General features: G+C 56.0%; 3 protein-coding genes across 4 annotated transcripts; 2 read left to right on the top strand and 1 right to left on the bottom strand.

The window, feature by feature from the left end:
• Window positions 1–475: 475 nt before the first annotated feature.
• IFI35 (interferon induced protein 35) lies at window positions 476–4228 on the top strand. 2 transcript variants are annotated; one of them, XM_067311940.1, is made up of 10 exons: window positions 476–523; window positions 806–837; window positions 1055–1150; window positions 1623–1781; window positions 2146–2259; window positions 2598–2742; window positions 2972–3096; window positions 3194–3383; window positions 3567–3673; window positions 3945–4228. In XM_067311940.1, exons 2-10 carry the CDS (start codon window positions 823–825, stop codon window positions 4134–4136), a joined length of 1143 nt encoding a protein of 380 aa, XP_067168041.1. In that variant the 5' UTR covers window positions 476–523; window positions 806–822; the 3' UTR covers window positions 4137–4228. The 2 variants fall into 2 exon arrangements, with proteins under 2 accessions (XP_067168041.1, XP_067168043.1); XM_067311942.1 differs by lacking the exon at window positions 476–523 and adding an exon at window positions 532–578.
• Window positions 4229–4971: 743 nt separating this feature from the next.
• Window positions 4972–12571, top strand: LOC136994334 (uncharacterized). The gene is made up of 5 exons (XM_067311766.1): window positions 4972–5149; window positions 5229–5332; window positions 6251–9193; window positions 9534–9742; window positions 10235–12571. The coding sequence occupies exons 1-5, from the start codon at window positions 4972–4974 to the stop codon at window positions 10302–10304; spliced, it is 3504 nt and encodes a 1167-aa protein (XP_067167867.1). The 3' UTR covers window positions 10305–12571.
• On the bottom strand, window positions 11333–20508 carry VAT1 (vesicle amine transport 1). Its single transcript, XM_067312159.1, has 6 exons — window positions 20137–20508; window positions 18886–19093; window positions 18286–18456; window positions 18111–18200; window positions 16868–17109; window positions 11333–15813 (listed from the first exon to the last, which is right to left on the bottom strand). The coding sequence occupies exons 1-6, from the start codon at window positions 20506–20508 to the stop codon at window positions 15712–15714; spliced, it is 1185 nt and encodes a 394-aa protein (XP_067168260.1). The 3' UTR covers window positions 11333–15711.
• Window positions 20509–22816: the final 2308 nt, after the last annotated feature.

The following is a 22816-nucleotide window of genomic DNA, read 5'->3' as shown; positions in this document are numbered from 1 at the left end:
TGTTTGCCCTTTCTGGTGCTGAAGTATGGTGGTTTTACTGTTACTGCTACTTTTATTCCTGTCAGTATTTAAAAATCTCCCCTTGGAGAAGGGGGATGTGAGATTGAAGGGTTAATTCCAGATGTTCATTCCTCCTGGTTCTGGTCCTCTGGGAAAGAGAGGGGCTTGTGCAGTGCATGTGGGCTGTTAAATTGTTGTTACCTGTGTGAATGTTCTATCTCTGGTTAGCGGCAGTGGTGGAGCCGCACGTGCGAGGCAGGCGAGCGCGTTGGGGGCAGGAGGGGAAAGGCGAGACTGACCGAAGGGGGTTGGTTTGGCTGAAGTTGTGCTGCGCTGCAGGACGCGGAGCTCGGGAGCAGCCTCGGCCCCCGGCAGCGCCCCTGCGCCCGGCCCGGGTGGCGCTCGCGGCCCGCGGGTCCCAGCAGCACCGGGGGCGGCGGGGCCGGAGGCGGAGCCGCGGCGGAAGCGAAAGCGAAACGGGGCCGAGCGGAGCTACGGGCCGGGAGGCGGCCGCGCCGGGCGGGTGGGTGCCCGGAGGCAGCGGGGTGTCCCGGGCCAGCGGGCGCCAGGAGCCGCGGGTGGGCTGGGGCGCCGGGCTGGGATGCCGGGCTGTCCCTGGAGCACAGGAGCCCCGGGGGAGGGGGGGGGCGGGGTGCTGTGTGGAGGCGCTGGGCTGCCCTCGAGCACAGGAGCTGCGGGCGCGCAGGGCTGCTGTGGGGAGTAGCATGGGGGCAGCTGGGTGCTCCCCAGGGTGGTGGGTGCCAGCGGTGCTGCAGGCTGACATGCCAACGTTTTCCTTCCTCAGGCCCAGGCACTGCAGGAATGGACCTGAAGGAGGTAGCCCAAGCTCGCTGCACAGCCTGCGAACGCGGCATCGAGCCCCTGGGGGCTGTGGGGTGGGATGAGGGTGCTCTCAGGGCAGGGTGCGGGGTCCTTCATGGCAGTGCTGAGAGGGAGCCCCGAGCGCGACGGGGGGCTGCTGCGGCATGCAGACGGGATGTTCTGGGGAGCGGCGGGTGTTGGGGCAGGGCTGCTAACCCCTCTCGGCCCTCAGGAGTCCTTCATCCAGCTGTCCGTGCCTGCGGAAGCAGAGAACAGCCTCCTGGAGATGACCCCGGAGCGAGTCCGGCAGGAGATCGAGCGTTACAAGGTACGCTGGTTGCAAACCCCCACGCCTTTCCAAGGCTGGAGCTGCCACGCTTCCTGAGCCAGCCTCTTCCAGCACTTTGCTATCAGCATCAGCCCCAAAGCCTCCCACTTTATCTCCTCATATGGCCATGGCAGCTGTCCTGCCCCAGTGAATGTGGCAAGCAGAATATTCCCATCATCTTGGTGGTGGCTTTTCACATGTTATCCTACCTCCTTGCAAGCTCTCTGCATTTGGACTCTGACAGATTTCTGTTTTTTGTTTTTTTTCCCCCCTTGGACTGTGAGCTATCTGCTCTGCTCCTGTATGAGCTGGAGGTGGTGGTGGGGTGTACATCCATGGTTACCTGTCCTGGAGTCTGGGGCTCCACTTGGGGGGCAGCCTGCCTCCCTCCCAACCAAGCGGTATGGGCTGGGGTTGGACACAGCCGCTCGTGTCTGCAGGGCATCTCACTCTGTCTGATGGTACATCTCAGGAGCTTTGCAGTGCTCTGGAGCAAGACTGCGTGGAGCTACAAACAGCCAAGGAAGCTGCAGAGCAGAGGACACGGGAGCTGTGGAAAGAGGGAGAATACTTTCATAAGCATCTTGAGCAACAAATGTCTGTGAGCAGGGTCTGTGTGGCATCCTGCCAGGTCAGTGGTTGGAGGATTTGTCTGGGGCTTGGAAAAGTGGCAGGGGATGGCCCGGCCACATCACTCACCTCACTGCTCTAAGATAACTTTGCTCTGAACCATGTGGAGGTCTCACGGACCATCACAACAGGCTTGTGCTGAGCAATGGGCCTGCGCTGCGGTGGGTGGGAGGAATGGCCGTGGTCAGGAGCAAGGAGCAGTGGCAGGGCTGCAGTGGTCCGGAGCAGGAGTAAGGGATGTATGGGTGGGGGACACACATCAAAGAGCAGTGCTCTGCTTCGATCAGGAGTAATGCTGATCAGGGGTAACCCCCTCGCTTCCCTCCCGATGGTTCCCTTAGTGCTCGTCGTGTCTTTCCTTCCAGGAGACCATTCATTTAGCAAAGGAGGAGAGGAGCAGACTGAGGCAGGAGAAGCAGATGCTGGAAAAGAGACTGGAACAAGTGAAGAGGAGGGGCCTCGCGGAGGATTTGGCGACAGTAATTTGGGGGTGGGGGGGACACACCTGACTCTTCGCACACGGCCGCTCGTGTCTGCTCTCAAGGGAGGCAGCCTGGCTGAGCGCGGCAGCTGGCAGGGCCGCAGGTGACCACAGCTGGGCAGGGGGACGACTGGCCTAGCTCCTATGAGCAGGTGGGATCAAAGTGCCAGGTGGCTTTGGGACCCTGGGCACTGCCAAATCCTAGGAGAGCCTCTGCTAAGAGTCTCCAGCTGTTTTTTCTGAGCCATGAGCTTGTTTCTCGTCGGCGTCTTGGCAGGGACAGGCCCTGTGCAGGGTCAGGTCACCTCCAGGCGCTCTCTGTGTATTCTGCCCTAGCTGCTGCCTTCCCTGCCAGAGAGGAAAATGGTGTTTAAGGGCCAGGTGACGGACAAGGAGGACGTGAGCACGCTGACGCTGACACCGCTGATCCACTACCCGCTGCCGGGTGGCTCAGCCCTCATTACCTTCGAGAAGCCAGAGGGTAAGAGCTGGAGAGCGGCGCTGCCACCGGCAGGTGCCCGGGTCCGCGGGGCCTGCCCTGCATCCCTCCTGGGCTGGCCTTGCGGCTCGCCCAGCCCCGGCCCCGGCGCGAGCGCCATGGCCCCCTGCACGCACGGGCACGGCTGGGCCCCTCTCCAACGCTTTATCTGCCCCATGTCCTGTCCCGCTGCTCGCTGATCCCGGCACCGCGGGGCTTCCCCGGTTTGCAGTGGCCCAGAGGATCATGGAGCTGAAGGAGCACGTCGTGGAGCTGAGCCACGGGGAGGAGCTGGACAAGTGCCGAGTGCAGGTGCGGGCAGAGCCAGTGGAGCTGCTGCTGCCCTCGGCCCTGGAGGTACGGCCTGCGTTGCCCGGCTCTGCATGGCCCCACGCTGCCCTGGCTGGCACGCACCCCCTGCCAGCGCGCCGACTGGCCCGTGCCCCCCCTGCAGATCAGCCTGAGCCGGAGCTGCCGGCGGATCCTGGTGTCTGGCCTGCCCAGCCTGGGCATCCCCGAGGAGACGCTGCTGGACAAGCTGGAGCTCTTCTTCAGCAAGACGAAGAATGGAGGTGGTGAGGTGGAGACCTTGGAGTTCCTGGATGACACCAGCCAGGTGATGCTGAGCTTCGTGCAGGATGGAGGTGCGTGGGGTGCGCCGGGCCACCAGCAAGGGGGGATCCAGCCAGCTCTGGGGGCCATGCATGTCAGGGGACGGGCACAGGAGAGCGAGCTGGGGCCGGTCTCGGGGTCTGTGCCGGGAACTTAACCTCTGCCGGAGCTCAGCAGTGGCCGGGGCACCTCAGGGCTTTCCTCTCCTCCTGCAGTGGCGGAGCAGCTAATAGCTAGAGGATGTGTCCAGTTCCCTATCAGGAAAGCAAAATATGAGATCAAAATATCGCCCTACGTGAGCGGAGACATCACCAGTCTGCAGGTAAGGACACAAGCCCTGGAGCTAAACGGCACCCTGCCAGCTCAGAGCGAGCCCAGCAGGGGCTGGGGGCTCCCGAAGGTCTTTCCACCCCCCCGGCCCATCAGCAGCAAGCCGGAGGTTGCTGGTGGCCTCAGCCCTGCGCTCCCTGAAATCGGAGTAGTTTCCAAACCCTCTCCAGAAAACGCCCCAGGAAAGGGAACTTTTTCTCTGTGTGACGCTTTGCGCACGTGGTGCAAGGCCTGGTGCAGCTCCCCTCCTCTGCCCTTGCCAGCTCCGGCCGTCCCGCTGCGCCAGGACCGTTCTTCTCTCGGGGATCCCGGATGTGCTGGATGAAGAGCTCACGAGGGACGCCCTGGAGATTCACTTCCAGAAGAGCAGCCGCGGCGGGGGAGAGGTGGATGCCCTCAGCTACGTCCCGGAGGGGCGACAGGCCGTGGCCGTGTTCAGGGAAGACGTGGGCTAGCCCTCGCCAACGCCGCCTGGGAGGACCCCGGCCGCCGGCCGCTGCCGTGCCGCGGTTGCTGGCCCCTGGGCCCCGTGCGGGAATAAAGCTCTTGCAGGGCAGCTCGGTGTGGCGGCTGTGCGGGCTGGGCGGGCGGCCGGGGCGCTGCGCGGGGCAGGTGGGCGGCCGGGACCCCGTGAGCGGGGCCGGGGATTGGGGCCGCGGGAGCGTGGGCAGAGCCGGCCCCATGCGGGCGAGGGGCGGCGGGGAGCTGCGGGGGTCGGGAGACCCCCGGGCACCGGGTCGGGCCAGCCGGGCCCCACGGCCCTTGCTCAGCCGTGCCCGTGGGGCCCCTGCCGGGACACGGAGCCGTGCGGAGCCGAGCGGAGCTGAGCGGAGCTAAGGTGAGCGGAGCTGTGCTGTGCTGTGCTGAGGTGAGGTGAGGTGAGCCGAGCTGCGCCGGGCCGGGCCAGACCGAGCCGGGCCGGGCCGGGCCGAGCTGATCCGAGCCAAGCGGGGCCGGGCCGCGGCCCCGGGGCGGCGCCGGCGGGTCGGGGCGGCCCCGGGCGGCGCCGGTTTCGCTTTCGTTTCTGCGGGCGGCGGCGGGGTCGGGAGCGGAGCGGGGCGGCGGCAGGTAGCGGCTGAGCAGGGCCGGGGCTGCGGTCGAGCGGGGCCGCGGGGCGGTGACGGGGCCCGGGGAGCGGCCGGGGCCCCCGGGGCTGCCGCGCTGTGCCGAGGGCGCCCGGCCGCCGCCTCGGGGCCGGGTCCAGGCCAGGCGCCGTGTGCTCGGGGCCTGCGGCGCGGCGGCCTCCGTCCTCCCGCTCCCCACGGCCTCGTCCTCCCGCGGCGCGGCGACATGGCGGGCCGCACGGTGCGCGTGAGCGGCCTCCCCGCCGACCTGCCGCCCGACCGGGTGGCCGACAAGCTCACCATCCACTTCCTGCGCGCCCGCCACAGCGGCGGGGAGATCGCCGATGTCCGGGTGCTGCCCGGCGCCCCGGCCTGCGCCCTCGTCACCTTCGAAGAGGCTGCAGGTGAGGCGCGGGGAGCCGGGCGAGGCCGCGGTGCCCGGCCCGGCCTGGCCGCTGACGCCTGCCGCTTTCCCCCGTGCAGTGGCCCAGCGGGTGCTGGAGGCCCAGGAGCACGTGCTGTCCGTCGGAGGGAAGCGCTATCCCCTGGAGGTGACCGCGCACGCCCCGGAGCTGAGCCCCGACGAGGTAGCTGCGAGCCGCCCACCCCGCGCCGGCACACATACGTGGGAAGGGGCACCGTGCGCCTTCCTGCCCTCCTAATGAGATTTAAAGCAAATTCATTTTTATTCATATTCAAATGAGGAATTAATCTTTTTTTCATGCTAATAACACAGGGACAGCCGAGCAGGCTTTGCACTTGGTTGTCTGGTATTTGTGCCTGTCAAAGCAAGGGAGAATAATAAGACTGGCGGGGAACACTTCCCCAGCCCATCTGGTGGCCCATGGGGGGATTCTGTTAATGCCTCTGCCATGTCATTAGCTGGATGGGCAAAGTGAGTATTTTTCCTCTCTCTCTCCCTCTCAGGAGAGGTTAGGAGACACACTGGTGCCCAAGAGGCACTGGTGAGTTCTTGTGTCTTCCTCCGGTTTCAGGAGGGTGGACAGTAGCCATGTCTCATGTCTTCAGGTCTGGGTGATGAAAGCACAGGTGTGACGGTTAGCCAGCCTGGCATTGGAGACCTTTCCCCAGGTCTGTGGTGCCAGACTGCTTGAAGGACTACAGCTGGAGGGTGAGGAGCGCAAGAAAGCAACTGCATGTCAGATGGAGAAGGGATTGTATTTGAGCCAGAATAGTGAATTTCTTGGTTTTGAACTGTTTGCACAGCTCGCAGCATGTGCAAGTGGGGCTGCATCTCTGTGCAGTTTGGGTAGAAGGTCCAAAATCTGCTTGAGCTGGCTGGAGCTTTCTGTCCTGCCTGTGTTATGCTCCCACCTAATCTGAAAAGCCAGATGCTGGGAGATGGGGGTGGCAGGTTGTGTCATCTCTTCTGTCATAATAATGCAGGGACTGTGGCAAGTGCCAGGTGCATTTACCTCCCCTGCACCTTGGAGGCGGATTGTTGTTGGTCCTTGCTTTTTCACCCCCTTGCCCTGTTTCTGCAGATCTTCATACATGTTTACATGATAGTCGACTATGGGAAGCTTCCTGCTGGCAAAACCCTTCTGAGGACCTTGCATAAAGGCTACAGCAGTGTGCAGATCAACTTTGACTCCAAGGACACACACTGCATAGTCAAGGGACCATTCACTGAGCTGCAGGCCTTCAGCAGAGATCTGCTGTGCAGCCTGAACATCAAGAGCCAACCAGTTGGAGAGATTCTCCTGCCAGGATCCAGCCATGAGGCCCAAGGCACCAAGATCCATGATCAGCAGCAAGTGCCCGTCTCTGTTGAATCAGCACCAAAGACAGTGAAACTGGCACACTGGGACCAGGCGTGTGAAAAGGCAGCTGAGGTCCCATCACATCGGGTTCCAGTGGATGGGGAAGCCATGGAGCAGCTGGAGGACTTTTCCCTAGTGATGGACTCAGATATTTACTTGTACATGCAGAGGTTCTGTGCTCACGAGTACCATCGTGTGCTACACCAGCATCATGTGGATGTGGTGGACGTTAGCAGCGATGGCATTGTCATACTGTACCTCCAACCGTCTGCAGGTGTGTCTGGGGACATGGATGCCTTGGGACAGGCCCGCCTGGCCCTGCAGCAGCTCTACCAGCAGTTGGAAGTGAGCCTGCGCAAGGAGAAGATTGACAAGAGAGGATTGGATGCGGATAACCAGACACAGAGGACTCCTCTGTCACGTGAGCTGCAGAAACTGTATCCCCAGCTGCTCTGCCATGAGGATGAGAGGCAGCTTTATCTTATTGGAAACCTGGTTGATGTTTCCCAGGCCAGGCAGTATCTTCGAGATTTCAGCACCAGAAGAAAGGCTGCGCACACAGTCAGCAAGCTCAGCAGCTCCTTGCCGTCACACCCGGTGACCTCCCACACCACAGAGGCTGCACTGCACAAGCCCAAAAGCCCCATGGATGCCTCACCCTCAAGGCTGAGCCCAGGAAGGTTGGAGCTGAAAGGCGAGCCCAAGCTCGCTGCCAACTTCAGCACTCCGAAAGCTAGCAGGTCTCAGGCCAGCCCAGGGATTTTGCTGAATCAGGACTCTCCACTGGTGGGACAAGCACAGCTTTCTGGAAAGCACTTATCAGAGACAGATGCCCTCAGTCCAAGTGACCCAACAGCACTGAACCAGCAGGTGCAGCCTTGTGTCACTGCAACAAATGTGGGCTCCGGGTCAGCAGGAGGGTCTCAGCAGAAGGACCCCAAAGAATGGGCCCGTGTGAAAGGAGGGGCTGTGCTTACAAGACCCAAGACCCTGTCTCCCTTTGAGAGCAACGAAAACAGTATTTTGCAGCATTCTGGAGACTCTAAAGGCTCAACTCTCATCAAGCACCGACCCCTCACTAGCCTGTCTGGTACCTTTCAGTCCCTGAATCTCTTTGACACAACAAGGACCTCTTCCACTTTGGATGCTAAACCCTCTGAATCTAAGACCTCGCTGCGACGCTCCAATAGCTTCTCCCTGCCAAAGTCAAAGGAAAGCAACAAGCCTCAAGACACTGCCAGGGCCATCAGTGGAGGCAGTAGGGTGAGTGAAGACATGAGTCTGGACTCTCTGCAGTGGTCTTACCTGAAAAACGTTTGCTGCTCTGCTATTGATGAACTGTGCAGGGATGGAGGTGTGCAGATCTCAGAGCATCGTGCTGGGGACTGCACTGTGCTGACATTGCAGGCAGAGGACAGGAACAAGCTTTGCAAGGCTAAATGGAAGGTGGAAAAGCTTGTGCAAAAGTGTCCTGACCTCGTGTGTCAAAGTATGAGTTACTCAGAGCTTGCTATAGATGGGCCAGATGACAATGCCCTGAGTGAACTGTGCAGCCTCTTGCAAGGAAGTTCCCTCAAGGTTGGACTAAGCAAAGACAAATACAAGCTATATCTTGCCTGCCCCAAGGAGATGCTATCAGGAGTGACTGAGGCCTTCCAGGTGTTTTCTTCCAGGAGACTGTGTGCCCTGAAGGCTTCCTCCGTGTCTCCAGGACCAGCAAGAGCTCTGAGTGCAGAGCCGCCAAGTGCCATCCAGCCAAGCAGAAGCCAGGATGCCATGCTGGGTGCAGCCCTTCCTGAAAGCCTGGAGTCCCTACATATGGGCCTGCAGCACCTGGACATTAATGATAAAGCAGCCCACTCAGTTGAGCTCAGGGCTTTCCAGCTGCAAGGGCCTGAGGAAATGAAAGCTCCCAGCCCTTGGCAGTTCCAGCAAGCATTGGGACAGGAGGAGACCAATGACTATGCAGATCCTGGGGCTGTGCAGGGAGGAAGCAGCCGTCTCAGCCCTACTGGAGTGGATAACCAAAGTCCTGCTGGCCTGAGGGAGTCCCAAGAACTGCTGAAGACAAAGCTGTCTACAGGGGAACCTGACATTGCACGGCTAAAGCAGGTTTTGCCAGACAGATTCCAGTTTGCAAGACACAAGAGCAGAGGAGGCCGCAAGGAAGAGAGGGGACATCTGCGGTCACCAGTTCCTGCAGCAGATGGTGCTCCTCACTCCTTGCCCACCTGGCTCTACAGGACTTCCACCCCTGAGCTGCACCAGGCTACAGCAGAGCAGTCACCTGCAGCAGAGCCCAGAGGCCAGGAAAGGGCCCTACTCCCCCTTGGCAGGACCAATGCGGAGGAGGAGCCTGACCTCTCATCACTGCAGACCAGAGGTCCCAGCCCTGGACAGGAAACCTGCAAGACCCCTCTGAATCGGTGTGATGCCTGCCAGGACTCGTGTGTGACATGTCAGGCACCCTGTGGCCATGCCTTGTGCAGGACATGTTTTGCAGCAGACAGTACCCAGCCGGCTTGCTGCCGCTCCACCTCTGTTGCCCCAGGCTGCAAGCTCTCGGGGACATTCAGGCTCTCCTCCCTGTCGCAGAGTCTGCCTGGTTACTATCGAGACCTAACACTTCAGGTTGTTTACAACATCCCTGATGGTGTGCAAGGGGTAGGTACCCAGCCACAAGGGCCTTCCCCATCCTGCTGCAGGCAATGTAATGGGTTTGGGGAGTGTGGGGCCGGGGGGGGGGGTACAGCTATAGGTCCAGTCATCATATACAAAGTGGGAGAGGTATTGCATTGTGGAAGGCAAAATTTCTACACAGGGTTTGGGAGAAGCTTGCTGCTTTTGAAGAGTGTATGAACTCCAGCTTTAATTTAAGGGAGTATCAGCCTACAGGGCCACAAACTTACTTCTGGATATTTTTGAGCTGGACAGAATCTCAGAAGCTGGATCTGAGGGGGCCACACTCAGGTTGTTGTTTAAAGTGTTTTCTTCTCATTACAAGGTTGGCGACCCCTGCCCAGGACACCCTTACAGAGGGGGAACTTTCCATGCCTACCTGCCTGACAACAGGGAAGGGCAGAAGACAGCAGTGCTGCTGAAGAAAGCATTTGAGCATGGGCTAACCTTCCAGATCAAGTCCTTCAATGGAGAGGGAAGAGTGACATGGGGCCATATCCCACACAAAACCTCCTGGGATGGAGGCAAGGCCAGGTATGGCTCAGCTAAATCAAAGCCTTCAGGTATTCCTTAGCAATGACAGGGGCAGAACCATGCACCTCAGCTTAACAAATCCCAGGACCTGGGGCTCTTCCAGGTTCTCACAAGGGCAGAGTTGGTACCTTCTTTGCTCCATCTCGCAGGGCAGCTGTGATGTGGCAGATCAGCACTGGCACGCTCCAGCTGAAGCTAAAGCCCTTACCCATCCTACGCTCCTAAGGCCCCCATGGAGCACGAATTCTGGGCCCTGATCACTTGCAGCTCTTTTTCCTGACTTCTCTCATGACATCTCCCTGCACTCAGCTCCAGGTGCCAGCTGTGGCAGTGCAAACAGCAGCAGCTAGCTGCTGCTTGTCCAGGGAACAGGACTTCCATTCTCACCCCTATTACAAGGATAGGGCAAAAGTAAACTGTCCTCCCGCCCCCCCGCCAATGGTTTTGGCACCATCACCAGCATTTATACTGCTTCTCTCTCTGTCCCCACAGGAACGGCTATCCAGATGCCCAGTATCTCCATGAGGTTTGCACAGTCCTGAAGAAATTGGGCATCGCCTAAGACTCCCTGTCTGAGCAGTCACATCCCCTTCCTTTGCTTTCCCTTCTTTCCCAGCTGCCATAACTACAGCTCAAAGCTGACAGCTCAGGCAAAAACAGTTGTTTGTCCAGAGTTCCTTGCATCCCCCCAGGTAGCCAGAAATCTGTTCATTAGTGACGGCAGCTCCTTCAACCCCCCGAGCCCCACCTTGAATCTGAGCTTCACTGAAACTCCAGCTCCTACTAGATCCACGTTTTCACTAGCCAGTTAAGCAGGAGCTGGTTTCAACACCGGAGCCAGGCTGAGCCTCATGTGGCTTTCAACAGGGAGCCAATAACTCAAATCCAGGCAGGAGCCTGCTTGCAGCCCAGCCCCACCTTCTGCAATTCTGCTCCTCCTTTGGCTAATACAGGCATGTTCCAGCCCAGCCACCACCCGAGCCTGTGGCAAAGCTGAGCTGTCATTAATTTCAGCTGCTAACTTAGACATTTCATTCCTCAAGCAGACAGCCCCAAACCACAGCCCCTCCCCAGCACCTGCTCTGGGGCCAGCAGGAAGCCTTATGTTCTCTTGGAGGGAACATTAACAGGTTTCAGCTCCTAGGACAGCTGCCTCCCACAAGAATATACAGACATGGACTGTCTCGACATGAAGAAATGCAAATAAACAAGCTTTATTCCCCCATTTTTAGTAGTGGTTGCTCATCCCTTGTCTTATGGTCACCCCAGGCACCTATTTCAGTCTAGTCTGGCCTCAGAGACACCCACAAATTAAAGTGCAGAGGCCAGCAATGGGCTTTGCAAACAAAAATGGCTATAGCTGCCCTCCAGAACAGTGTTACAAGATGGATGCAACACTCAAGGCAACAATTAACATTTGTCCTTGAGAGCAGAGGCATCCTCTCACCCTGGGAGAACTGTTAAAAAAATCGATAAACTGAATGTGTCTACTCACTGCCTGCCTGCAGAAGCAACAGAAGTGCCCTAGAGGCTGAGCTGGGTGCAGAGGGTTCTGCTCTAGCAGGAGATTGAGCAGCATGCCACCGAGGGTTTTGTTATGCTTTTAATTAACATTTGAAACACATAAGGCATATGGTAACATTAGACAGAGGAGCATTACACATTATAGTCATGTAAACAGCATTGGCACACTTGCTTTCTGTCCAACTTGGTTACACGCACAAAGCAGAATAATATTTTTTAAACAAAGATTTTCCAAGTGTCTGTAAGGATGAGTGTCACTCATATCACAGATCTGCAAATCAACATGACTCAGATGGTACAGACCAGACCATATGTTGTAAGAGGCTCAGAGTCTAATGCATTTCACATCATGCTCACATACTACTTGCCAGTCACACTTTGGCATCACCAGGGCTTAGAACACCAGAGACTTAATTTGGCAACAACAGTGGTTTTAAACCTATGATAGCAGCTGTAAGCGGGCCAGGATCCTGCACTGATTAAAGCCTGATGCCCACAACACTTCTTACTTGTCACTGGTCACTCAATTTTCATATAACACAGATGTTCTGAAATGAAATATACAGCTAAACTCCTGCCCCCCCCAAGTATCTTCAATCTTCACTAATGCTACAGATCTTAGTAGGGGTTGTGCTCCTCTGTGCAAGCTGAGACTGCTTCCTTTTCTCTTCTACAGTTAGCATGCAACACAAATGAGCTTGAGAGAAATTAGAGTCAAAAAACTTGACTAAGGCTGCCTGGTGATAGCAAAAGAGTTGCATTTTGTCCAAGTCCAGAATTGCCAAAACCGTCAGTCTGAAAAGGTGACTACAGTAATGACACTGGAGTGGCATTTGAACAGTTACCCCTGTGCTTAGTAACTTAAGCACATACACCCAATGCAGTGCCTACACAGCAGCGCAAGAGGCAGAGGGCAGGGCAAAGGAAGCCTTTGCTTCTGTGCTCAAGAACTCATTACTCATGCTCTTCACCTGGCCTCCTCTCCTCATGGCACAGCCTGTGGGGTCAGACAATCAGTAAAATAAACATTAAACTGCACTTCTGATATCTGGAATGGCATGCACAACTTAAGCACAGGAATCTCCTGTTTCCCTGATCGTACGAGTTTGCCCTAAACAGTTAAGCAACATCTGGAATGGAATGATTTTTTTTTATCCTAGGTTTTTTGCTTTGGTCCTTGGTATGCAACCTGCTGGTTAATTTTAATGAGTTAAGACACTTAAAGTTGTTTGACATAGCTTTCATACTTATTGGCCCATAAAAATGTTTGTCCATAAAAAAGACTACTATAAGAAAAAACCTAGAGCATTCATTAGTGAGGCAGTGAAGAACAAGGTTTTAATCTTAGTCTTTCTGTAGAAAACATTGTTGCTACTGAGGGACAAAAAACAGTCAAAGTCAGTAACTGAAGACCATAGTAATTACTCATAACTCATAGCCTGAAAAGTACTTTAGGAATCTGTAGATAGAAAATATACTAGCAACTACCCTAGGAGAGCTGGGAGCCCTGACTGTTTCCAGAGAGCCAAGGTACAGGCAACAGGTAATGCCTCACTTGAGGACAGATTCTGAGCCAAACAGTCATTATGGGGGAGACAACTGCTTTACAATACAACTCTTCTGGATTCAGGAGCACAGAAGATCCAGGATGGCCCTGGAAAGTCTGTAGTACGTGTAAAGAGGGTGCCACATTCAAGGAAAGTCAAACTATATCACCAGTGTTCACAAAACAGAGCTAGCAAGAATCACAAGAGGTTTTTGGGAGTACTTTGAAAGGCCTGAATGGGAAAGGCTCCGGTGACTTCCTAGTCCTTACAAGCATGTAGAGAAGGCACTGAGATACTGTTTTCTGTGGTGTATCACAAGGCAGCACATGTCAGAGGTGTCCTACAAGAAGCTTCAAGATTCCTGCTTTCTTCCTTCACACTGTATCAAGATGGACTAGACTGTAAAGCCTTGCTATGCTGCCTAATCTAAGGCCATCCAAGTAAGGCACTGGGCATGCACTTTGAGAGTAAAGCAGAAAAAGATGTTACTGTAAAACACAATTGGATAGTTCCCCCTTTATAAATCTGCAGAATCTGAAGATTGCAGTGCTGTGTGCCATTTGAACACGTTGCGTTTTCATCAAGTTGAAGTCAGGTTTCACAGAGGAACAGGTCCAGACTTTTCATCTCATCAATTTAGACAGTCGTTCTGTTGTCAGACATGGTAAAGCAGCATTAGACACTGTTTGATTTCATCTAAATTAGCAGGATAGAGGCAGGTTGAGAGCAGAAGCAGCAAGATTTTGGATTCAGAAAAGGTTGTGCTGTGAATTTCATTAGCCTGTGTCTATGAAGTTCACATATCAAGTGCAAGAAATGGAAAGATACGGATCTGTGACTGCACACCAGCCCTTCTCTGAGGTCCTAGGTGATGGGGCTGTTTTAATATTTAAAAGTTAACCAGAGCAAGTCCTCTGGAGTCTATGTCTATGCATTTCTAATAGGTAGCAAAACTAGGGACTGAACCCCAGCACCTGAAATACAAGCTGCACTGATAGATGGGAGAAGCACCATTTATTCCTCCTGTGGAGGATACAGCTGACAGAGGAAGAAGCCACATTATCTTGCTACTCACAGAGAAAAACCCTCATGGCACTGTTTCACTGCGTTCTTGAGCAGTGCAGGGCTTCACATACAGGGCCCTAGCCAAGCAGGCCCTTCCTTCCTAGAGTTTGGTTGAGCAGCACTCCTAGTAGCAAGCATTTGCTCTTGGAGCCCGAGCTCTTCATTGATGGGCAGCTCTTCTTGGTACCCTCATGTTTACCTTTTCAAATCCAAAATGAAGCCTAAAACCCTGCAGTACCTGCAATCCATGACAAAGTCTCAAACTGCTAAAGCAAGCACAGAGAGCAACACAGTCACCCAGGGCTGAAAACAGAGTACAACAGGAAGGAAGGGCACCACCCAGGACATTAAGTGCTCACAGAATTAGGTTTGGGCCTCTGCACAGTTACATTTCCAAGTGCATGGAAGAAAGAGAAGAGAAATAGAGTTCTAGTCTGGGAGGAGCACCCCAGGCAGTTCCTAAAGCCTTGGTGCTGTAAGAGAGCCTAAGAGTCCCAAGACTGGCAGTTTCAAGGGGAAGAAGAGGCAAGCCCTACTGCAGCACCAAACCACAACACATGAGCTGGTTTGAGTGGCTAAAGAGATAGCTAGAAGAGAACGGAAAGCGCAATTGAAACTACTCAAGATGCCCAGGCCAAGATGCTTGACACAGAGCTAGACAGTTTGCCATCTGTACTTGTAACTCAATGACAGCTTCACTGAATGACTGTCATGGAATCCTGAGCTAGCCCAGGATTCCCTGCAAAGCAGGTTTACAGGATTGGTTCTTGCCAGTTACCTCCCAAACCACATCATCTTCTCCCCAATGCCCAGGGCATGGCACGGCACAAAGCAAGCATTAACAGATGCTCATCCCCGTCTTGCTGACATCTGATTTCACACTGCAGTCCTTGGAAATACAAACATGAGGGTGAAGTTTAGCCTTAATAATATCAGCTTGGAGTCCAACATTAATAAAGCACAGAGCCAACATCAATTGTTCCAGTCATTTCTGAGACACAGTTGAGTCCTTATGGTCTCTAAAATCAGACACAGTTTGGCCTCACTTTACAGTTTGGGATCAGAAAACGGACAAGATCACGGTACCTAACTGAAATTTTTCTTCAGTATTTAGACACAAACCAGACCAGCCTCTCAGGTCATTTGCTGACTGCACAGGGAAGTGACTGCAAATTAAGAGTGCAATATGCTACAGACTCCAAAATGCCAAGCTGATTATTTACAAGGCAAGGACGAGATGACCTGTTACTATCGCACTGGTATTAGAGGCCTGTGAAAGCATAGGAGAAAGAGTGTAATAAGTGTAAATTGCAGAGCAGCCAGTGCTAGAATAATACTAGGCCAGCCACACTTCTCCTCTGGCTACTTAAGAAGCTTCCACAGTTTGGCCCATTCTTTTGCTGAACATGCTTCTCAAAGGTGACAGGGCGAGTGGTACTATGTGGGCTCAGTTTCTGTGAAAATACTCAGCAGCTGCTATAATATTTTACACTTTCATTTTACAGTGATAGGCTAGGCAGTTGCTAATTACTAGCTGCCTGGAAGCTTCAGTTGCACTGCCAGAGGAAAATAAGATTAGTTTGGAATTTCAGTAGAGAAACAAATGATTAGAAAACTGTGTGAAATAAACAGGCTTCAAAACATAAAGCTAGGGCAAGAGGCATATCTGGCAAAGGGCCAGCCATGACAAGAGCATGCAAACCTCATCTGAACTTTAACCACGATGCTCCTGTATTGATGAAGATGAAAGCTATTGATCTGTCCATTTCCAGGTCCCAAAGAGATCAGGGAGTTAAACCATGAATTCACAATCTGCACACATCTCTCTCCTCGTTAGTTCTCTTCTTTCTTAGATTCTTCCTTCGGTACTTCAGGAACTAGGATGACCTTCCCAACATTCTTCTTCTCTTGCATCTGCCTCATGGCATCTGCCACCTAGAAACAACAGGAATCCCATGAGACCCACATCCACCATGCAGTGCAGTCATACCCTTCCTGGGCTCCCTTGGTCCACCCACACTAGTCCGAGGGGATCCATGAGGCGGCTTTCCCAGCAGTCCAAGCAAGTGCCAGACATCTGAGCACATCTGTGCAGATGCATTTTGGACAGAGCTGGGCAGCTACCCGAGACTGCCGACAGGAAACTCCTCAAGAATTCATGCACACCACAGAAAGGATGCTCTACTGTGCAAGCTGTGGAAGACAGCAGAGGCGTGGAAAGGAAGCTCTAGTGACACACAGAGGGAAACACTGCAGAGACACAGCCAACAGCCAGAAGGACAACACTCCTACCACCTACACAATTCTAGGACAAAACATTTACAGATTTTTAAGCAAAACAGCACCTGGGCCAGGCTTGGAATCAACACAGTTTTCCTTAAGCATTTGCCTCAGACTCAGTTGCAGATCAGTAACACCAACAGATCATTACCGAGCCCTTTGCTCCCCTGCAATAGCCCCTGCCTCAGCAAAAGATTAAGAGAAGCAACTGACTCTATTCAGACACAGCGATGCAGTAGCATCGAGCACACCAGAGCTGCTGAAAAAGCTGCAGCTTCCCTTTCAGCATCCTCATTCTGCTTCACTGCCTGGGCTCCCTTCCATCCATGAAAGGGCAGCAGCAACCTTCCCAGGTGTCCGCATAATTACAGCGTGCAGACTCAGGGCAGTCTCCAGTCTGATGTATAACCCTATCGCTTCATGGGCTGCTGCTGCCCACAGAACACAGCTGAGCACCTGCTCTATTCCACAGGGACGCTGTCTGGCATTGTCCAGCTCTGTGCATTGGAGCAGAAGACTGTGGCCACCTTCCTTCCCCTTAATATCTTAAAAGGGAGGAGGGTGCTGAATGGCTGAGAACAGCTGGCTGTTAGCAACTTACAACAGTTTAGCCCCCACGAACAAGGTGCTCACCTCGAGCCAGAGCTTACTGTGCAGAAAACACAGTACTTTCCGGGTGCTGGCAGCCTGTACATTAGCTCAGACTCACCTGTTCAAAGGGCCATACAGAGTCTATCTTGGGCTTGATCTTGCCTTGGCTGTACAGATTAATCAGCTTGGTTATAACACCTCCAAGAAGCTCATACTCTTCATCCATGTTTCCAAGGTCGTAGCCACACACAGCCTTGTTATGGTGTAGGAGCTGCAAGGCATTGATGCTGAACTGGTTCCACCAGGTTTTAGCCATAGCCATGAGGTTCTTCTTCTGCCCAGTGATTAGGTTTGATACTCCTAAAAAAAAGACAAGCCACAGATGAGTTGGAGTCAACACAACATGAAAGGCAGCAGGCATCCCATATAACAGGTCAGATAATACCCACAGTAACAGCTGCTCACAGAGGACACAGTGATGGAGAGCAGCTGTGAGAACTGGACCATATCAGGATCTGCCCAATCAACCATCAGTGAAAGCATGGACCTGTTCTGGTCACAAGGTATGCAGACTGTGGAGTATCAGCACCCATGTACTGCAGAAATAAAGAACAACTCCTCCTCCCTTAGGAGGGTGGCAGCAGTACAGCCAGATTGAAGCACTGGCAGAGGCAAGAGAGGGTTACGTGCCCCATTCAGCCACACTGGCAGGACAGAACTCCCTTCTGCCATAGCCAAGCTTCCCAAGGGAAGCTGCATGCTGCAACAGTTAACTGCTGGAACAACAGAGGCAGCACTCTGATGCAAACGTCTGGAATCCCACTGGGGGCTGTGTGAGTGCTTTGTCTACAGGGACAAAATCACAGTGTTTCAGGGCTGGGGAATGGAGAGATAAGTATTCAGTAACTTCAAACCTCATCACCCACACATCCCTTAATAAAAAAGCCAGTTTCTATTAGTGGTGTACATTAAGTTAGCCCAGACAAAGCAGCTGTGCCAGTGTTCCTCCATGAGGACATTCCAGCTTCCCCTGCAGGCACTTATTCACACTCGATGAGCGATCTGCTCATGGGAGGGCAGAGCACTGCAGTCTACGACCAGAGCTCTCAGGACAAGCCACAAGTCTCCCTCCCTTCAGTGCCCCACCCAAGTGGGGCATCTTAAAAACCCTGATGAAATAACTGAACTCTAACTAAGACAGCAGCAAACAACTGTGATGCTCCCTCATGGCCTTGTGACCAAGCCCAGAGCAATGCAGAGCATTCCCATGCAGATCACACCCACCCTGCTATCACATGGTCCCTCACAAACGGGAGCCCAGGCTTTGGACACACTGCTCAGCAGACAGCTCTCACACTCACCATAAGTTATGAGTTTGCCCATTGGCTTCAAGAGGTGAAATGCTTTGGATGTATCAGATCCTCCCAGGGGGTCCATGACAATGTCAACACCTAGAGGGAATTGAAAATAGCTAGAAGTTTCTTTGTACTTGAAAGAAATGCAAGACAGTTGTAGAAATCCTCCACCACACAGTACCTTTGGGAGAGATTTTCCGGACCTCTTCTACATAATCTATCGTTCTGTAGTCAATCGGGTGAGCAACGCCACTCTCCCTGAGTGCATCATGTTTGGAGGCAGATGCTGTGCCAAAGATGGTGACGTTTTCTACTGTCTTGCACAGCTGAACAGCAGCAGTTCCCACACCACCTGAAAATAAGCAGAGAGAAGGACTTAGAAGCAAAGAGGGAATCAGAGCAGCTGAAAAGCCTCTGGACACGTAAATTATCCCTGCTTGTACCAATCCTGCAACTCCAGTAGGGCATGGAATAAAGGCTTTGTCTGAGGCAGACCAAAACTTGCAAATCAGGCCAGGGAAGAATAAGTCAGGCTTCTGCAAAAGGGGTTTAGCCCCTTAACACCCCCGCCAGGGCTTCGGAGGCAGCAAGACCAGTCTGACTGTGCAGTAGTTTAGTTTCCAGGGGATATGCCGGTGTCTGGGTCAATGTGACACCTGCATCTCCGGCAGATGATATTTTGTCAGCACTATTGCCATTGCCTCGTGACCTGTGTCCCCCCCATTAAGAAGCTGTGTATTGAGGCCAAGAGTCATGGCATGGGCTGGCAACAACTATTTACCTGCAGCCATGTGGATGAGGACACTCTGGTTGGGTCTCAGGTTTCCAAAGTCAAAGAGGATCATGTAGGCAGTAATGTAGTTGACAGGAAAAGCAGCTCCTTCCTCGAAGCTCATTCCCTCAGGCATCAACCAGGTCTGATTGGCCGGCACATTCACGACTTCTTGCCAGAGTCCTGATCTAGCCAGTACCATCACCCTATCACCAACCTAAAACCAGAAAAACCACAGGCTCGTCTGAAACGAGCTCTGGGCTAGCAGAAGAGTCACCACACCCTTGCCCTCTGCACACCAGCACCAGCCACATGCGCGGCATACCCAGCGCGCAGGTCCCCAGTGCCTGCGCCGCTCCTGGGCTTGGACGGGCGCCTGCAGCCTGCGCACCACTAATCAGGCAAAGCACAGCATGGCACTTCGCTACGGATCTGGTCACGTGCCAGATGCTCCAGAGGGACTGCAGGCTCCTGCAGCTCAGGCTTACGCCCGACATGCTGCCCAGCTTCCCCATCCCCAGACAGGATCCCAGCAAGGCAGAGGCAGGGGGCTGTGCCCGGCCCTGGTCCAAGCTGGGAGCAGGAGTCTGAAGGACCTGAAATACTTCTGCTGCCCCTGCAAGGATCACTCTGCCAACAGGCAAGAGCCTTGGGGCAATACTTAAATCAACAGGATCTATCCTGGAAAAAGCACGTGCAACTGCAAGCAAACCTTCGTGAGCAAAGCCTCAAGCGGGAAGGCCGAGACGGCCCTGAAACCCACTCTGGCCCTCCAGGCGGGGGACATCTCCCGCGCAGCGAGCACCGGGCGGGCGGAGGCAGGGCCAGGAGGGCTCGCGGCCACGTGGGCTCGGCAGTCACCCCTGGACGGGCCAAGGCATTTCCTCGAGGGGAGGGACCGTCCCTAACGAACCAGGGTTTTCGGGAGACCGTTCGGGAGCTGCGCCCCCAAGGAGCGTCCTAAACCACCGCGACCAGCGCGGCCGAGCCGCCCGGTACGTCCCGCGCGGGACCGACCGGCTGGGAACCGGGCCGCGCCCCGGCCGGGCTGCTCTATGGCGAGCGGGCTGCAGCGGCCCCCCCGCCCCGCTCCCGGCTCCACCGCCCCGCCGGGCCGCCCCCCCCCCGCCCCGCCCCGCCGGCCCCGCAGGGACGCGCAGGGCCGAGGGCTCCGCTCCCGCCGCCGGGGCGGGGCAGGGCAGGGCAAGGCAGGGCGCGGCCCCCCGCCCGGGCCCCGCCGACCCCCGGGCCGCCCCTCACCTGCCGGCCGCGGACGCCGTCGCCCAGGGCGCGCACGGTGCCGGCGCACTCCATACCGGGGCAGTAGGGCGGCGGCGGCTGCCGCTCGTACAGCCCCTGCCGCGCCAGCAGGTCGGCGAAGTTGAGGCCGCAGGCGCGGACGCGCACCGAGACCTCGCCGGGCCGCGGGTCGCCGCCGCGCCGCGCCTGCACCTTCACCTTCTCGTAGCCGCCGAAGCCCGTTAGCACCAGCGCGCGGTGCTCGGCCGCCGCCGCGTCCCCGCCGCCCGCCGGCGGCTCGGGGGCGGGGGCCGGGACCGGGGCCGGCTCGGCGGGGGCCACGGCGGGGGCCGAGGCCGGGGCCGGCTCGGCGGGGGCCGGCGGGGCGGACATGGCGGCGCGGAGCAGGAGCGGCGGCGGCGGGCGGCGAAAACCCGGAGCGGGGCGCGGCCGCGGGAGGCGGAGCGGGGCGGGGGCCGGGGGCGGCGAAAACCCGGAGCGGGGCGCGGCCGCGGGAGGCGGAGCGGGGCGGGGGCCGGGGGCGGCGAAAACCCGGAGCGGGGCGCGGCCGCGGGGGGCGGAGCGGGGCGGGGGTCCGGGTTGGGGAAAACCCGGAGCGGGGCGCGGCCGCGGGAGGTGGCCCGGGGCGGGGGCCAGGGGCAAGAAAAACCCGGAGCGCGGAGCCTTGGCAGGCGGCCCGGGGCAGGAGCTGCCGCTTCGCCCCGCTCTGCCAACCCTCTCGTGGCCGCAGGCTGCAGAGCGCGGCAGGCGCTTTGCTTTGACGCAAGACTCCGAGCGAGCAGGCGGGGGTCCTGCTCGGCTGCCCCACGGTGCTGCAGGCCCCCGCGGCGTGCCAAAGGGCGCTCTGGGCCGGCGGCGTCCCTCCGACCCCTGCCCGTCTCTGCAGCTGGCGCAACGAGAGCCGGACGCAATGGGTCCGCAGGAGGGGTCTCCTCAGGGAGAGGCCGAAGAGGGGCTGCTCCCCTCTAGTGCAGTGCTGCAGAGGCTGCAGAGCCCCCGGGCACGCCGAGGCCACGGCTGTGACGGAGGGTCGTGTCCTGTGGACGTGCTCTGACTGCGCCCTTGCCAGCAGCAGCCGTGTCAGCCGGGGCCTTCTTGCTCCAGGCCTGGCACTGGCTGAAGGATGCTGCTTCCATCTGACAGCGCTCATGGACTGCTGTAACGAGCTTTGGCTTGCTGAGATAAATTAAATTGCTCACCCAGACATGCGGACTTCATTAATGCCAGCAGCGAGTCAGATCAGCATCAGTCTAGCGCAGAACGTAAACAGGCTGGACACATGAAAGGGGATTTGTCTGGGACTTTTTTCCCTTCTCTTAACCTCCCTAATTGCTGTTGATTTGTGTCTTTGCTGCGTGCGTTCAAACTCCGCTGCTACTCCACCTCTTCGCCTTCTGGGGGAATCCATCAAATAACACACTGTTCAGGGCTCAGTGATTTAACTATTGAATGTTAACAGTTAGCAATATTCTGCAGTTTTGCCTGGCAAATTTATAGCTTTTTCACATATTTGACAACTTCAAGGAGATACTTAAGAATAGATCTGATGAGAAATGAGGGTTCAGGCGTCCCCCTTATTCCCATTCCAGGCTTACCAGGGAAAATCCCAGAATGGAAATAGGGTGTTGCAGACCAAGACGAATGGCAAAGATGCATATGAAGCAGCAATGCACCCACCGTAAAGACACGGACGGAGCTTCATGTGCGTAACGGGATGGGCCTGAGCTCCACCGGTGCTTTCAGGGGTGACGCTCGGGCACCTCTCGTTAGGTGCACGCCTGCGTCCTGCAGGGGAGCAGGGCCACAGGACAGAGAACAGGACATGGGTTCACTTGCTTCATCGCGTCTAAAATTAGGTCCAGAGCCCGTGACTGGCTGTACAGGAGTGGGCTGGGGGGCTTGCTGTGGGTGCGGGACCTGGGCGTCGCAGGCACCAGGTCTCGGCTGTGGGGTTTTTGGGGAAGGCTGGCTTCTTCCCAGACATTTCCCTAGTACAGGTCCTGACGAGGCCCTCTGGTTGCTTTGCACATCAGTACAGAAAATAACACGAGTATCACACAGCCAAGTTAATTTGCACGAGCAACGCAAATCCCCAAGAGCACGGCTCTGCGCGGGAGGATCCAGCCGCCAGAGAAGCATCGTCAGGAGCAAATGTGTGGGAGCCATCTGTCGCCTTGCCAGACGCGGCGATAGTCGCAGCAGGCTCACAGCACGTCTCGCTCCGTGTCCTCCTCTGACAAGTTGCACTGTGACTGTAGGTTGACTAACAGATATTTTGCAAGTGTTGCCTGCCAAAAGGTGCATTGCATCAAATGGGACCCGAGGTTCAGCAGCGGCAGTGCCCCAAGTGGCTCTGAGCAAAAGGTGCCGGCAGCTGCTCTCCCTCCCCAAGGGATGTCACACGGGCTGGAGGGGCTTTGCAACGGCCTTGAGCATTTGGGTTGGAGAAAGTTTTCTGTGTCCTCTGAAGCAGGGTCACAATAATCTGCTGCCTGGAAGCAGAAACACTGTGCAAAGCGGTTAGCAGAAGGGTGTTTGCCAGGGGAACATCTGGCTCTACACTGCACCTATGGCCACCCAGCACTCTTCTACCTTCAGCTGCCAGCCCAGCGCCTTTCGCTTTGCTTATGTGTTCCTCCACATAAAAGCTGAGCGACATGCACACGTACAAAAAGGCAGA

The sequence above is a fragment of the Apteryx mantelli genome, chromosome 28, assembly GCF_036417845.1.
Source record: "Apteryx mantelli isolate bAptMan1 chromosome 28, bAptMan1.hap1, whole genome shotgun sequence".
NCBI lineage: Eukaryota > Metazoa > Chordata > Aves > Apterygiformes > Apterygidae > Apteryx > Apteryx mantelli.
Note: the sequence above shows the minus strand (reverse complement) of the source record. Positions and strands in the feature narration are given on the sequence as shown.

Bases quoted from the DNA above. Each gene is read 5' to 3' on its own strand.
- VAT1 (XM_067312159.1), bottom strand. From the start codon at position 20,508: ATGTCCGCCCCGCCGGCCCCCGCCGAGCCGGCCCCGGCCTCGGCCCCC. The intron at 18,457-18,885 runs GTAAATAGTTGT...GCTTATTTTCAG, and splicing joins CCTCATCCACATGGCTGCAG to GTGGTGTGGGAACTGCTGCT. The intron at 18,201-18,285 runs GTACTGTGTGGT...AATTCCCTCTAG, and splicing joins CCGGAAAATCTCTCCCAAAG to GTGTTGACATTGTCATGGAC.
- LOC136994334 (XM_067311766.1), top strand. From the start codon at position 4,972: ATGGCGGGCCGCACGGTGCGCGTGAGCGGCCTCCCCGCCGACCTGCCG. The intron at 5,150-5,228 runs GTGAGGCGCGGG...TCCCCCGTGCAG, and splicing joins CACCTTCGAAGAGGCTGCAG to TGGCCCAGCGGGTGCTGGAG. The intron at 9,743-10,234 runs GTATGGCTCAGC...CTGTCCCCACAG, and splicing joins TGGGATGGAGGCAAGGCCAG to GAACGGCTATCCAGATGCCC.
- IFI35 (XM_067311940.1), top strand. The intron at 3,097-3,193 runs GTACGGCCTGCG...CCCCCCCTGCAG, and splicing joins TGCTGCCCTCGGCCCTGGAG to ATCAGCCTGAGCCGGAGCTG. The intron at 3,674-3,944 runs GTAAGGACACAA...TGCCCTTGCCAG, and splicing joins GAGACATCACCAGTCTGCAG to CTCCGGCCGTCCCGCTGCGC.